We start from the raw sequence: 17,217 nt of genomic DNA, 5'->3' as shown, positions 1-17,217 counted from the left end.
CACAATACTGTTGCGTTAAATAGTAAATGTGCCTACTCTGGTTTTGGCATGTGCACTCTAGCCAATGGCTCGCAGATACAGTGTGGGTAGGCTGGGCAGGTAGGCTACTCTACATGATGAGATTATTATGGAGAATATTTTTGCAGTCAAGCATCAATCATCATGTCACCAGAATTAGACCCATATTGTAAAGGTGCATCAAGATGACAGTGCACATAGTGCCGATGCTGGCACTAAGACCACACAAGTTCTCAATGGGATTAAGGTCTGGGGAGTTCCCTGGCCATGGACCCAAAATATCGATGTTTTGTTCCCCGAGCCCCTTAATTATCACTTTTGCCTTATGGCAAGGTGCTCCATCATGCTGGAAAAGGCATTGTTCGTCACCAAACTGTTGGTTGGGAGAAGTTGCTCTCGGAGGGTGTGTTGGTACCATTCTTTATTCATGGCTGTGTTCTTAAGCAAAATTGTGAGTGAGCCCACTCCCTTGGCAGGGAAGCAACCCCACACATGAATGGTGTCAGGATGCTTTACTATTGGCATGACACAGGACTGATGGTAGCGCTCATCTTGTCTTCTCTGGACAATCACCAACAAACTAGAATGGTCCAAGCTAGAGGTCGACCAATTAATCGGCACGGCCGATTAATTAGGGCCGATTTCAAGTTTTCATAACAATTGGTAATCTGCCTTTTTGGACGCCGATTATGGCCGATTATATTTCAATCCATGAGGAAACTGCATGGCAGGCTGACCACCTGTTACTCGAGTGCAGCGTCAAAAGGACATTGTGGCTGCAATGAGCCAAGGTAAGTTGCTAGCTAGCACTAAACGTATCTTATAAAAAACAATCAATCTTCACATAATCACTAGTTAAAAACACATGGTTGATGATATTACTAGGTCAACTAACTTGTCCTGCGTTGCATATAATCAATGCGGTGCCTGTTAATTTATGATCTAATCACAGCCTACTTCAACTTTGCCAAACAGGTGATGATTTAACAAAAGCGCATTCGTGAAAAAATCTTAAAATCAATACACAGAAGTATATTTTTTTAAACCTACATATTTAGTTAAAATAAACGCATGTTAGCAGGCAATATTAACTAGGGAAATTGTGTCACTTCTCTTGCGTTCAGCGCAAGCAGAGTCAGGGTATATGCAACAGTTTGGCTCGTTGCAAACTGTGTTTCTTCCTAACAAAGACCGTAATTAATTTGCCAGAATTTTACATAATTATGACATTGAAGGTTATGCAATGTAACCAAAATATTTAGACTTAGGGTTGCCAGCCCTTCGGCAAAATACGTAATGGTTCCTTATTTCACTGAAAGAATAAACATTTTGTTTTCGAAATTATAGTTTCCGGATTTTACCATATTAATTACCAAAAGCTCGTATTTCTTTGTGTTTATTATAATTAAGTCTATGATTTGATATTTGATAGAGCAGTCTGACTGAGCGGTGGTAGGCAGTAGCAGGCTCGTAAGCATTCATTCAAACACAACGTTACTGCGTTTGCGAGCAGCTCTTAGCGATGCTTGAGGCACAGCGCTGTTTATGACTTCCAGCCTATCAACACCCGAGATTAGGCTGGCAATACTAAAGTGCCTATAAGAACATCCAATAGTCAAAGGTATATGAAATACAAATGGTATAGAGAGAAATAGTTGACGCATCATAATTCCTATAATAACTACAACCTAAAACTTCTTAACTGGGAATATTGAAGATCTGGGAATATTGAACCACCAGCTTTCATATGTTCTCATGTTCTGAGCAAGGAACTTAAATGTTAGCTTTTTTACATGGCACATATTGTACTTTTACTTTCTTCTCCAACACTGTTTTTTTCATTATTTAAACCAAATTGAACATGTTTCATTATTTATTTGTTCATTCAGTATTGTTGTAATTAACATTGTTACAAATATATATAAAAATCGGCCGACTAATCGGTATCGGCTTTTTTTGGGCCACCAATAATCGGTACCGGTATTGGCGTTGAAAAATCATAATCGATCGACCTCTAGTCCAAGCACACCAAGACAGTCGTGAAGAGGGCACGACAAAACCTATTCCCCCTCAGGAGACTGAAAACATTTGGCATGGGTCCTCAGATCCTCAAAAGGTTCTACAGCTGCACCATCGAGAGCATCCTGACTGGTTGCATCACTGCCTGGTATGGCAACTGCTCGGCCTCCGACCGCAAGGCACTACAGAGGGTAGTGCGTACGGCCCAGTACATCACTGGGGCCAGGCTTCCTGCCATCCAGGTCCTCTATACCAGGCGGTGTCAAAGGAAGGCCCCAAATATTGTCAAAGACTCCAGCCAGCCTAGTCATAGACTGTTTTCTCTGCTACCGCACGGCAAGCGGTACCAGAGCGCCAAGTATAGGTCCAAGAGGCTTCTAAACAGCTTCTACCCCCAAGCCATAAGATTCCTGAACATCTAATCAAATGGATATGCCTTTTACGCCGCCTCTACTCTCTGTTATTATCTATGCATATGTAACCGATGTGAAATGGCTAGTTAGTTAGCGGTGGTGCGCGCTAATAGCGTTTCAATCGGTGACGTCACTCGCTCTGAGACTTGAAGTAGGGTTTCCCCTTGCGTCGCAAGGGCCGCGGCTTTTGTGGCGCGATGGGTAACGTTGCTTCGTGGGGTGTCAGTTGTTGATGTGTGCAAGGGTCCCTGGTTCGAGCCCGGGTTGGGGCGAAGAGAGGGACGGAACCTACACTGTTACACATAGTCACTTTAATAACTCTACCTACATATTACCTCAATTACCTCGACTAACCCCCGCACATTGACACATTGTACCCCCTGTATATAGTCCCACTATTGTTATTTTACTGCTGCTCTTTAACTACTTGTTACTTTTATTTCTTATTTGTATTTTTTAAACTGCATTGTTGGTTAGGGGCTTGTAAGTAAGCATTTCACTGTAAGGTTGTATTCAGCGCATGTGACTAATAAAATGTGATGTGATTTGATTTGATTTTCACCACCCTGTGAAGTTCACCATTTTATTTAATCTGTATCCTAATAAACTGCATGGTTTCCAGATTGTAGTGGGAGGACCACACACAATAGCATCACGTGACTCCAAGTTTACTTTGATATGATGGTTTTAATATCAATATAAAAACCACTGCCATTTCTCAAATTTTACCAACACAAAAATATCCCACCATGTCGAATGAACAAATTATCTGTCGGCATTCATAAAATTGTACTGAAAATTTGTGTTTCCATCACAGCTGTATTTTTTTAATATATGGTATGATTTTACTCACAGAAAATCTGTGTATGGAAACGTGGTTCGTGGTGTTTCCATTTTTCACTTAAGTTTTCATGTAGCCTACCAAATCAAAATCGAAAGTTCAATGTGTTCAAATCAAATCAAATCAAAGTTTATTTGTCACCTGCGCCGAATACAACAGGTGTAGTAGACCTTACAGTGAAATGCTTACTTACAGGCTCTAACCAATAGTGCGAAAAAAAATGATGCGTGTGTGTGTATAGGTAAGTAAAGAAATAAAACAACAGTAAAAAGACATTTGAAAATAAGATTAGCAAGGCTATATACAGACACCGGTTAGTCAGGCTTATTGAGGTAGTATGTACATGTGGGTATGGTTAAAGTGACTATGCATATATGATGAACAGAGAGTTGCGGTAGTGTAAAAACAGGGGTTGGCAGGTGGTGGGACACAATGCAGATAGCCCGGTTAGCCAATGTGCGGGAGCACTGGTTGGTCGGGCCAATTGAGGTAGTATGCACATGAATGTATAGTTAAAGTGACTATGCATATAAGATAAACAGAGAGTAGCGGGGAGGGCACACAATGCAAATAGTCCGGGTAACCATTTGGTTACCTGTTCAGGAGTCTTATGGCTTGGGGGTAAAAACTGTTGAGAAGCCTTTTTGTCCTAGACTTGGCACTCTGGTACTGCTTGCCATGCGGTAGTAGAGAGAACAGTCTATGACTGGGGTGGCTGGGGTCTTTGACAATTTTCAGGGCCTTCCTCTGACACCATCTGGTGTAGAGGACCTGGATGGCAGGCAGCTTTGCCCCAGTGATGTACTGGGCCATATGCACTACCCTCTGAAGTGCCTTGCGGTCAGAGGCCGAGCAATTGCCGTACCAGGCAGTGATACAACCGGTCAGGATGCTCTCGATGTTGCAGCTGTAGAACCTTTTGAGGATCTGAGGACCCATGCCAAATATTTGTAGTTTCCCGAGGGGGAATAGGCTTTATCGTGCCCTCTTCACGACTGTCTTGATGTGTTTGGACCATTCTAATTTGTTGTTGATGTGGACACCAAGGAATTTGAAGCTCTCAACCTGCTCCACTACAGCCCCGTCGATGAGAATGGGGACGTGCTCGGTGCTCCTTTTCCTGTAGTCCACAATCATCTCCTTAGTCTTGGTTACATTGAGGGATAGATTGTTATTCTGGCACCACCCGGCCAGGTCTCTGACCCCCTCCCTATAGGCTGTCTTGTCGGTGATCAGGCCTACCACTGTTGTGTCGTCAGCAAACTTAATGATGGTGTTGGAGTCGTGCCTGGCCATGCAGTCGTGGGTGAACAGGGAGTACAGGAGGGGACTACCCTCACCACCTGGGGGTGGCCCGTCAGGAAGTCCAGGATCCAGTTGAAGAGGGAGGTGTTTAGTCCCAGGTTCCTTAGCTTAGTGATGAGCTTTGAGGCACTATGGTGTTGAACGCTGAGCTGTAGTCAATGAATAGCATTCTCACATAGGTGTTCCTTTTGTCCAGGTGGGAAAGGGCAGTGTGGAGTGCAATAGAGATTGCATCATCTGTGGATCTGTTTGGGCGATATGCAAATTGGAGTGGGTCTAGGGTTTCTGGGATAATGGTGTTGATGTGAGCCATTACCAGCCTTTCAAAGCACTTCATGGCTACGGACGTGAGTGCTACGGGTCTGTAGTCATTTAGGCAGGTTGCCTTAGTGTTCTTTGGCACAGGGACTGTGATGGTCTGCTTGAAGCATGTTGGTATTACAGACTCAATCAGGGACATGTTGAAAATGTCAGTGAAGACACCTGCCAGTTGGTCAGCACATGCCCGGAGCACATGTCCTGGTAATCCATCTGGCACCGCAGCCTTGAGAATGCTGACCTGTTTAAAGGTCTTACTCACGTCGGCTACGGAGAGCGTGATCACACAGTCGTCCGGAACAGCTGATGCTCTCATGCATGCCTCAGTGTTGCTTGCCTCGAAGCGAGCATAGAAGTGATTTAGCTCGTCTGGTAGGCTCGTGTCACTGGGCGGCTCGCGGCTGTGCTTCCCTTTGTAGTCTGTAATAGTTTGCAAGCCCTGGCACATCTGACGAGCGTCGGAGCCGGTGTAGTATGATTCAATCTTAGCCCTGTATTGACGCTTTGCCTGTTTGATGGTTCGTCCCAGGGCATAGCGGGATTTCTTGTAAGCTTCCGGGTTAGAGTCCCGCACCTTGAAAGCGGCAGTTCTACCCTTTAGCTCAGTGCGAATGTTGCCTGTAATCCATGGCTTCTGGTTGGGGTATGTAGTACGTACAGTCACTGTGGGGACGACGTCCTCAATGCACTTATTGATAAAGCCAGTGACTGATGTGGTGTATTCCTCAATGTCATCGGAAGAATCCCGGAACATGTTCCTGTCTGTGATAGCAAAACAGTCCTGTAGTTTAGCATCTGCTTCATCTGACCATTTTTTTATAGACCGAGTCACTGGTGCTTCCTGCTTTAATTTTTGCTTGTAAGCAGGAATCAGGGGGATAGAGTTGTGGTCGGATTTACCAAATGGAGGGCGAGGGAGAGCTTTGTACGCGTCTCTGTGTGTGGAGTACAGGTGATCTAGAATTTTTTTTTCCCTCTGGTTGCACATTTAACATGTTGATAGAGATTTGGTAGAACTGATTTAAGTTTCCCTGCATTAAAGTCTGGCCACTAGGAGCGCCGCGTCTGGGTGAGTGGTTTCCTGTTTGCTTATTTCCTTATACAGCTGGCTGAGTGCAGTCTTTCCATCGCATTTTAAATATTTGTCACAAAAACTGTTGTGTCAAATAGCAAATGTGCCTGGTCTTGGCATGTGCGCTCTAGCCAACAGACTACATGATGAGATTATTATGGATAATGGATTTATTTGTCATACAACAGTCAAGCGTCGATCATCAAATCACCAGAATAAGACCACCGTACATTTTTAATACCCTGTGAAGATCATTATAATATATTTCATCTGTAGCCTAATAAACTGCATGGTTCCCAAGTCATAGTGGGAGGACCACACACCATTTCATCACGTGACTCCAAGTTTACTTCGATAGGATGGTTATTATATAAATATTTGTGCATAAAGGTGTTTCAACTGCCATTACTCAAATCATTAATTTTACAGACGCAAAAAGACCACGTAGAAAGAAAAAATTCTGTTGGCATTTATAAAATTGTACCGAAACTTCCTGTTTCCATCACAGCTGTCTTGTTTTTATTTATTTATATATAGCCTATATACACAGTTAATTCGGAAAGTATTCAGACCCCTTGACTTTTAAATTGTTTTGTTTTGTTATTCTAAAATAGATTAAATAGTGTTCTTCCTCATCAAACTACACACAATACCCTATAATGACAAAGCAAAAACTGGTTTTTAGAAGTTTTTGAACATTTATAAAACAAATACATATCTGAAATATCACATTTACATAGGTATTCAGACCCTTTACTCAGTACTTTGTTGAAGCACCTTTGGCAGCGATTACAGCCTTGAGTCTTCTTCGGTATGACGCTACAAGCTTGGCACACCTGTATTTGGGGAGTTTCTCCCATTCTTCTCTGCAGATTCTCTCAAGCTCTGTCAGGTTGGATGGGGAGCGTTGCTGCACAGCTATTTTCAGGTCTCTCTGGAGTTGTTCGATCGGGTTCAAGTCCGGGCCAGTCAAGGACATTCACAGACTTGTCCCGAAGCCACTCCTGCGTTGTCTTGGCTGTGTGCTTAGGGTCATTGTCCTGTTGGAAGGTGAACCTTTGCACCGGTTTGAAATCCTGAGCGTGCTGCAGCAGGTTTTCATCAAGGATCTCTTTGTACTTTTCTCCAATCATCTTTGCCTCGATCCTGACTAGTCTCCCAGTCCCTGCAGATGAAAAACATCCCCACAGCATGATGCTGCCACCACCATGCTTCACCATAGGGATGGTGCCAGGTTTCCTCCAGACGTGACACTTGGCATTCAGGCCAAAGATTTCAATCTTGATTTCATCAGACCAATCCTGTTTCTCATGGTCTGAGAGTCTTACGGTGCCTTTTAGCAAACTCCAAGAGGGCTGTCAAGTTATTTTTACTGAGGAGTGTCTTCCGTCTGGCCACTCTACCATAAACACCTGACTGGTGGAGTGCTGCAGAGATGGTTGTCCTTCTGGAAGGTTCTCCCATCTCCAAAGAGGAACACTAGAGCTCTGTCAGAGTGACCATCGGGTTCTTGATCACCTCCCTGACCAAGGCCCTTCTCCCCTTTGGCCGGGCGGTTTTTGGCTTGGTTGTTGTTCTGACATGCACTGTCAACTGTGGGACCTGATATAGACAGGTGTGTGCCTTTCCAAATCATGTTCAATCAATTGAATTTACCACAGGTGGACTCCAATTAAGTTGTAGAAACATCTCAAGGATCGTCAATGGAAACAGGATGCACCTGAGCTCAATTTCGAGTCTCATAGTAAAGGGTTTAAATACTTATGTAAATAAGGTATTTCTGTTTTTTAATTTGAATACATTTGCAAAAATGTCTAAAAACCTGTCATTACAGGGTATTGTGTGTAGATTGCTGAGGATTTTATTTATTTAAATCCATTTTATATTAAGGATGTAAAGTAATAAAATATGCAAAAAGTAAAGGGGTCTGAATACTTTACAAAGGCATTGTTTATATGGTATGACTTTACTCGCATAAAAACTGTGGATGGAAAAGTGGTTTATGGAGCAAACCTACCTCAAAATCTGTTCAAGAACGTATTTGGCAAACGTGTCTTTCAGTAGGCCTACAAACCATTCTGCAACATAGCAAAGCATCAAGCTAACTGAATGCAACTCAGTTTCTCATTGCATATTCAAGGAGCTGTGTTCTCACAATCAAATAGGCACATTTTAAATAAAAAACACTTCATCTAATAAACAACTAGAAAAAGCATAAATAAATAATAATTACAATTATTAACAATAAAAAAATTGACCTTCAATCAAACAAATGACAGCAGTGCACATAAAAGTACATTCTTATGACATATTCTCTATTGCCTCAGGAACAATTGTATCACCTTATGCAAAACTATCTAATGCTAATGGCTGTATAAGGCAATGCATGTTATGACTGTCCATTGAGATATAATGGAATTGACATGACAGTTGTAAACATATTTTGAAGGTGTACTTTGTTCACTCGAATGACAATAGAAACAAACTACCTACAACCTTGCATTTTGCTTTATGATAGGATAAGCCAGCTGTAAATGCATATGGCATTTACAATATAGGTATGTGTATATGTTATAACTATTGAATTCATAAGTATTTATCAAGAGTCAATGGGTAGTGTTTTTTTTATCCCAAGGATATACTGTATAGCCCCACACCTCTGTTTCTACTTTTTGTTCATTTCATTTTGTTTGTAGCTTTGAGGTGAGCAATTAAGATGTCAAACCACAAAATTGCAATTCTCTATATTTTGGTGCCATGTTATATTTGAGATTTTCCTGTATGGATGTTTGATTGATGGCATATGTGTGCTCTATCTGCTGCTAATCGTAGATGAACATCATAAATGTAACAATGGCTGGCAGATGATAGGGAGAGGAAACCAAAACATTGTTGAGTGTTCTCCCTCCCCAGAGGAAGTTGCGTGGTTGTAACCTATCTTGCAGATTAGCAAGAGATGTGTTTCTATCTGTAGTAGCAATCAAAGCACCGACACCACCTGAACTTCTTAGTGGCAAAACATGTTTAAACAGTTTCCGTTAATAGGCCCAAAGTCCCTGGCATTTGTTTCTGCAGAAGCCATCTTTTTCCAGAATCTTTGGTAATAATAATGATAACTTTCTGACATATGCTACTCCACCTCTCCGGAGACATACTGTATATATGTTTTTCTTGAGAGCCTCAACATAAAGAGCCTTTTAAACTGGGTGGTTCGAGCCTGAATGCTGATTGGCTGACAGCCGAGGTATATCAGACCGTATACCACAGGTATGACAAAATGTTCATTTTTACTGCTCTAGTTACATTGGTAACCAGTTTATAATAGCAACAAGGAACCTCGGCGGTTTGTGGTATATGGCCAATATAGCACAGCTAAGGGCTGTATCCAGGCACTCTGAGTTGCGTCATGCAGAAGAACAGCCCTTAGCCGTTGTATATTGGCCATATATCACACCCCCTTGTGCCTTTTTGTTTAATTATATCACCATGGAACAATGTTAAAATAAATGTGAACATCACTCCCTTCTAGTCATACCAGATAACATTGTATTATCGGCACTCAAGATGTATCGCTTTGATCAGCCCATTACTTTAACACAATGATGATACCACAGTACTTCTGTGTGAAAAAAAGTATTTGTCTCTCCGTGAGTCTGTTAGATGTGGTATAGAATACATAGGATCCCCATGCAGATAGTAATCTTACTCAATGCCTACATCACCACTCAGTAGAATCGTCATGGAGTGTTTTGCAGAGGGTAGGAATGGAAATGATGTAAAATAGATTTCTGAAGATGCAATGTTTCTGGTTCTTTTTCATGCCAAAATGTCAACTATAGCACATATGATATAGAATAGTGAACAACGAGGAGTCATCACAAAACAACATATAAATTTCACTTTTAGTGGACCTAATGAGAAGCAAACATAGTAGGGGGAGGTGATATACTATGCAAGAACAATAAAATACTTTCTTATCCACAAAAACAATATATTATGTTGTCAGTAAAACACAATACATTCTATTTCTACATCTCAACTAATCTTGAATGTTGAACGCTTTACACATTAAGGCAAGGAGAAGGTGGGAGTTACGCTGGGGTTCAGTACACATAGCATGTCGTACCTACTGTACCTCTCAGAAACATAAAAGGAAACTGCATTAATATGAGTGGAAGTGATCAGTTTATTTGGGTGTTATGTCAAGGAAATATAATGAAGGAAAGCCGCACACTCTAAGAGCTCAGATGCAAAAATTTTAATAACCAACGTTTCGACAGCTAAGCTGTCTTCATCAGGGTATCATCACAAACACTGAGAGATGAGTCATTTATATAGTGTCAAGAGACACACAGGTGTTTGTAATCATGGCCAAGTATGGCCTAATATCATTGGTTAACTGAAATATTAAAAAAATGGTATACAAGGAACATACAAAAAGACAAACAAATGGATAACATATGATCATAGCATTTGTAGTCTAAAAAGTATTTAACAAACAATTACAATGGCAAAATCACAATAATCACAAGAATGGCTTCAGATCAAAGTCTATGTTGAGACCGAAGGGAGCAAGTGTCTTTAAATTAAAGATCCAGGCAGCCTCTCGTTTTAACAATAAATTATCAAGGTCACCCCCTCTCCTCGGGAGGGTGACATGTTCGATGCCAATATAACGCAGAGACGAAATCGAATGGCCTGCCTCCAAAAATTATATTGTTGATCAGTTGAAAAAGGATTTTAGTGAAATGGATAATACGATTAAAGACAAACGCACAGCTCTACAAATAGCTGTTAATGATGATGGCATATTCAATGAACTGATGAAAACTAACCAAGCGCTCCAGGACAAGCTGTCTACAGAAATAAAGGAACTTAAAATCAAGAAATTCAACCAAGACAAAAAAGACAAGGCCGAGGATAAAGTTTATTTTTGGAGAAACCCTGACAAAGGAGGTCCTGCTCCTCTCCATGGCAGACGCAGGAAGGATGACACTTACTTTGATCCACCCCGGTCTGACCAACACTCTACAACCAGCGCCTCATCAGCTTCCAGTGGCAGTTTTTTATTCAACGAGAGACCGGGCCAACGGAAGGGCGCAGGTGGCCGCAGGCACGCGCATCGACGAGATGCCGCACCCGACGGGGTAAGAAGAAACGACTATCAGAGGCAGAGGAGACCGTTCACACGGTCCCAGAACCCACGGGACTGAGTGTCTTTAATTTATCAAGCAAGATATTGAGCCCTGCCCATGTCTCTTTGCTCAATAAAGGGTTATCTTTTGTGCCTACAACACAGTGTAACGATTTTGACGTTAAGGTAGACATGTTTAAGTTTTTTAGAAACATCCGTTTAAGGGAATACTTTAGCTCCCCCAATCCTGACACTTCTATTGAACCAGTAGGTTACTTACCTGTACATACTCCGACTCCTTTTAGAAGCAAGAGTTATTTTGTACCTCCAGCCAATCGCAATCACTCTATCGAGACATATTGCAGACTTGTTGAAAAAGATGTTGCTCATCTCCTTAAGAATAAACAGGACTTCAAATCTTTCCATAATTTATCTAAGGATGAAAAAAAAGCTTTGCTTGATTTACAATCTGATACGTCAGTCCTTATTCGTCCTGCTGATAAGGGTGGGTCGGTGGTACTCATGGATAGGACAACTTATGTAAATGAGTGTCATAGACAGCTACTTGACAACACCTTTTACAAGAAACTCAGAAGTGACCCTACTTCCCAATTTCAGAATACTATCTTTTCTGTCCTAGATGGTTATTTAAATTCTGGTCAGATAACCAAAAAAGAACATGACTTTCTGGCCATCCAACACCCTAAAATTGCCACTTTCTATACTTTGCCGAAATTACACAAGAACGTTACAAACCCTCCAGGGCGCCCTATTGTAGCGGGCATTGATGCAATAACGGCCCCTCTATCTACTTTTGTAGACTTTTTTATTAGACCACTCGCAGAACAGCTCCCCTCCTTTGTAAAGGACACCAGCAGTATGATCTCTATCATTGAATCTCTTGATCCTCTGCCTGAGAACACCTTGTTAGTTACTTTTGATGTTGAGTCGTTATACACAAATATTCCGCATGAGGGCGGTATTGAAGCCATGGAACATTTTCTTTTGCAACGTGACCCTAATGAACTACCTTCCAGTGCCTGCATTGTAACGTTGGCTGAAATAGTACTCACACACAACTACTTCATGTTTCTAAATGATTTCTTTATTCAGACGAAGGGTACTGCTATGGGATCTCCCATGGCTCCTAACTATGCTAATTTGTATGTGGGTTACATGGAGAAACAATCCATTTTTAACCCTCTCAAAAATGTTTTCTTGCCTAACATCATTATTTGGAAACGGTATATTGACGATATTTTTGTTCTATGGAGGGGTGATGCAGAACTGCTCCAGTCGTTTTATGCTTTTCTTAACTCCTGTTCTGAACATTTGAGATTTACTATGCAATCTGATACACGTCAAATCAGTTTTCTTGATCTTCTGATCTTGTGTGAAGATAATGTTTTATACACTGATCTTTACAGGAAACCTACTGATCGTAACCGTTTGTTGAGGGCTGACAGTTGTCACCCACTTCCCTTGAAAAATAGTTTGCCCTACAGCCAATTCTGTCGAATCAAAAGAATTTGCATTAAACAATCAGATTTCGACAGAAATATGGCTGAGACTCAGGATAAGTTCAAGGAGAGGGGGTACAACAATGATCAGATTAATATTGCCATTGAGAAAATTCAAAACAAAACGAGACATGACCTTTTTCAAGGTCAGTCTCGCAAAAAGACGCATTCATGCGTTCTTACTACCCGCTATTCAAAGTGCTCTGAACAAATTAAAGGAATCGTTCACAAACATTGGCACATTCTGAAATACGATGATAGTCTTGGTAATGTGTTTTCTGATCTTCCCCTGGTCGTATTCTCGCGGGGCAGAAATCTCAGAGACCAATTGGTACACTCTGATTTACCAGCCCAAGATATTCCTGAACAACGCCTATTTGCGCCCATACTGGATGGAAATTACAAGTGTAATGGCTGTGCTCAATGCAATGGCACTTACAAATGTAGATCCTTCAAACACCCCCAAACAGGGAAATCTATCCCAATTAAAGGTGTTATTACGTGTTCCACTAAGTCAGTTATTTACCTTATAACTTGTCCCTGTGGTAAAAATTATGTGGGTAAAACAAAGCGTGAATTAAAAGTACGTATCTCAGAGCACCGTAGCACCATTAGGTGCAAAAACCTGACTTACCCAGTTGCGGCCCACTTTTTGGAGGCAGGCCATTCGATTTCGTCTCTGCGTTATATTGGCATCGAACATGTCACCCTCCCGAGGAGAGGGGGTGACCTTGATAATTTATTGTTAAAACGAGAGGCTGCCTGGATCTTTAATTTAAAGACACTTGCTCCCTTCGGTCTCAACATAGACTTTGATCTGAAGCCATTCTTGTGATTATTGTGATTTTGCCATTGTAATTGTTTGTTAAATACTTTTTAGACTACAAATGCTATGATCATATGTTATCCATTTGTTTGTCTTTTTGTATGTTCCTTGTATACCATTTTTTTAATATTTCAGTTAACCAATGATATTAGGCCATACTTGGCCATGATTACAAACACCTGTGTGTCTCTTGACACTATATAAATGACTCATCTCTCAGTGTTTGTGATGATACCCTGATGAAGACAGCTTAGCTGTCGAAACGTTGGTTATTAAAATTTTTGCATCTGAGCTCTTAGAGTGTGCGGCTTTCCTTTATTTTCTAGTGTTCTGCTCCGCTAGCCAGCACCTCGCCTTTATAGGTGTGCGTTTCTTTTTTCTAGAAGGAAATATAATGAACCTTGAATGACAGAGTATTTTCAGTTGAAAGAAATGAGGATTCAAATTTTTTTACCACTCTTGGGGCGGGGATAACTAAAGAGGAACAGGAAATCATATGATTCATCACACAATGTTAAACGTGCACATGGTACAGCTGAACTACACCACATCAATATATATATGTCACCTAAGCTGTAGATCATATATAAGTGAGGTTTCAACACCATAGTGGTTTTCCTTTAGTTTTAAATCCCCCCTGTACAGGTTCACAGACAGCCGTGCTCTTTTCTATAGCGAAAGTTATATGATGATCCTGTCTAGATTCTGGGTGCTCATCTATTTATGTGTATTCACTTGTAAAGGATTTTTAAATGCAGTGGAGGCAATTTTCGAATGCAAAAAAGGTAAAGTATGAGTTATTAATTACTACTACATTACTACATTACTCTGTAATGTACAATGAATGTAGATATATCTTGAATACTTTTTCTTTGCCAGTGATACTATTAAAGTTACTTCTAATGTGAAATGAGTCCAATGTTAACAACAATTACAGTACAAGGACAATAATGTGAATGATATTATCAAGGTGAGATGATAAGTAGACGGAAAGAAGGATTGTGTGACCCATGCCCTGAAAGGCAATACCAGGCAGGACCAAATCGCTCTCAGCAATGTGAACCCTGCACCTTCTGCCTTGAGAGTAAGTTATAATCATGTAGTAAGAAGTTACAATCAGTATTAATACATGATGTAAACAAATTACCTGTTGACAGAAAATAGTATCTGTAAAATGATCCCACACCAAATCTTGAGTTGAATACTATGAACATTTGAACATCTTGGCCATGTTCTGCTATAATCTCCACCCGGCACAGCCAGAAGAGGACTGGCTCCCCCTCATAGCCTGGTTCCTCTCTAGGTTTCTTCCTAGGTTCTGGCCTTTCTAGGGATTTTTTCCTAGCCACCGTGCTTCTACACCGGCATTGCTTGCTGTTTGAGGTTTTAGGCTGGGTTTCTGTACAGCACTTTGTGATATCAGCTGATGTAAGAAGGGCTTTAGAAATAAATTTGATTTGAATACAAATAGCCATACAATATGCCAGTGTAACCCACAGACACGTTTGTTTGTTTGTATCAATAAACTATAATATCTTTGTTTTTTATTCAGACAGTGAATTTATATCAGAGTGCACAAAGACTTCCAATGCTGTATGTCAGTGTCGTACAGGATTCATTAGAAGGAACGATGAGTCTTCGATATGCAAGTGTGCCAAGGGGTCTGGGCTGGATACATCAGGTAAAGCTGGAGCATGTAATACTGATGCTTTTTAATGGATTGATTAGTAAATGTAATTAACTGGCATTATATAATTTCTCGCCTCAGGATTAATATGCCGTGAATGTGAGGAGGGATCCTTTACCACCAAAATGGACTCTAAATGTGTGAAATGGCGAGAGTATGTAAATGAACTAGCATTTGTACATTTTTTGCTATTTGCTAAAGTATCAAGCAATCTCCTTACATTTACAATATAATGTTGGACTTTTTGTCATCCTCTGCAATTGATTTCAAAGCAATTTTAAGGCAGTCTGACTCATGGCTGTGTATCTGCTTGTGTCTTAGGTGTAGGAGTGGGGTGAGGATTCCGGGCAATGCGACATCAGATGTGATCTGTAATGACAATTCAGAGCCAGAGGGGAAGACCCTCTCCTCCACACACACCACTTCCCCATCTGGCTCCATCCAGACCTTTTCTAAGTCATTGATCCAGAGCCAAAGGTCATCCCCTCATCCTGATGTCCCCACCTTAACACCAGCCCCCACTATCAAGGTGACCAAAAGTCCCAAGTTCTCAACGGCAGATTTTGGCCAAGGTAAATGCTGTTCTTGACTCTCGTCCATGACATACATTCATGTAAAACTTTGTGTTACAATTGATCATTGTATAGCTTTATATGAATAATGCCTTATTTCTGTCTTCCAGTAATGACACTCATGGGAACTGTCCTGCTGCTTACTTTTCTACTTACCACTGTGACCTGCAAACTGATCATCATTCCTTGCATCAAGAACCACAAGAAGACAGCTGTCAGAACATGTATGTGCAACTTTTAGGGAAACTATAAGTCACACAGTCGTTATGAGAAGTGTTACGTTATTTTCATTAGCTATTATGTGCGTTGTAGTTATTTGAGCTTGATGGGCTCTTGAATCTGAAATGTCATCTGTGTGTTGTTTTGTTTGTATACTCTGACTCTATTGTTCTACCCTAGCTCAGGACTCAATGTGCCGGAGGCCAGTTGAAGAAATTGGAGACAGCAGTTCCTCTTCCCTGGTAAAACAACCAAGCTTGGGGGAGCCATGATAGAGATACCTGGCTATCTGTCTGTCAAACTATTCATATTGTCAAAATGTTGCAGTTATTCTCAATGCCACTCTTTTAAACCAGAAACAACTTTAAACAGTGTTTGAAAATTCAAAAATAGGGTCAATATTTGATTCTCATGTATTCTGTTATTATGGAAAATAATTTTAGACATTACTTTGTTTTCGATCTATTTGTCAACAATAGCATTGTTCTCGGCTGCGCTGGGGGATCTAGATATTATGTTATTTTCACAAATGGGCTTCTGACAAAATAATGATAAACACTACTTCCTGTTCCTTCAGGTGTCTGGTTAGATTTACAGGGGAGATTATGTGAAAACAATGCTATGGTGGCAAAATAATGTGGCAACATATTGTAAAATGTGTATTGTGTTAAATGTTGTGGTTGTTTATGTCTTTGCAAATAAACTTTTTCACATTTTACATGATCCTGTCACGTCTGCTCCCGCTCTTCCCTTCCCCTGGCGCGATTACCCTGCATCACGCACTCCTGTCTTCCCTCGTCACTCGCATCAGCGTTATTGGACTCACCTGGACTCACTTATCACATGTTCATTTCCTCCCCTAGATTTGTCTGTTCCCTTGCTCTATTCCCTGCTGCTGCATTGATTGTTTCTTGTCTTAGTTTCTGTTTTCTGACGCTGTCTCGTCTCTGTCCGTTATAATTAAATGTTTTACTCCCCGTACCTGCTTCGTCTCTCCAGCGTCATTCCGCGTGACAGATCCAAATGTCAATATGCACATTCTTAGGAGTTGAGACATTTACATAAACTAAGACCCAGCAAGAACAGAAGTATCAGGATGTATAGAAAGAAGAATCAGTACATTACAGACACTGGGTAGGGTCTTCCCCTTGTGGATAGGCTATAGGTCGGTTACTTATTTTCAATGAGAGAGATACTTCCACCCAGTCTGTATGACTTCCACTCACGTTTTCAATCGAAACCATCAAGTCAAAAGACAGAGGCTGCCATCGTG

At 41.0% G+C, this 17,217-nt stretch overlaps 1 protein-coding gene across 2 annotated transcripts; it reads left to right on the top strand.

Annotated features, from left to right (window-relative positions):
- Positions 1–14,019: 14,019 nt before the first annotated feature.
- Positions 14,020–16,925, top strand: LOC115207469 (tumor necrosis factor receptor superfamily member 1B). 2 transcript variants are annotated; one of them, XM_029774553.1, is made up of 7 exons: positions 14,020–14,251; positions 14,437–14,550; positions 15,019–15,147; positions 15,235–15,307; positions 15,475–15,725; positions 15,836–15,949; positions 16,130–16,221. In XM_029774553.1, coding segments are annotated over exons 1-7 (783 nt in total). In that variant the 5' UTR covers positions 14,020–14,151; the 3' UTR covers positions 16,132–16,221. The 2 variants fall into 2 exon arrangements, with proteins under 2 accessions (XP_029630413.1, XP_029630411.1); XM_029774551.1 differs by having other exon boundaries at positions 14,021–14,251; positions 16,125–16,925.
- The last annotated feature ends 292 nt before the right edge of the window (positions 16,926–17,217 follow it).

This window comes from Salmo trutta, chromosome 14, assembly GCF_901001165.1.
Source record: "Salmo trutta chromosome 14, fSalTru1.1, whole genome shotgun sequence".
Classification (NCBI taxonomy): Eukaryota; Metazoa; Chordata; class Actinopteri; order Salmoniformes; family Salmonidae; genus Salmo; species Salmo trutta.
The sequence above is the reverse complement of the archived record's forward strand: the minus strand, read 5'-3'. Positions and strand labels throughout refer to the sequence as shown.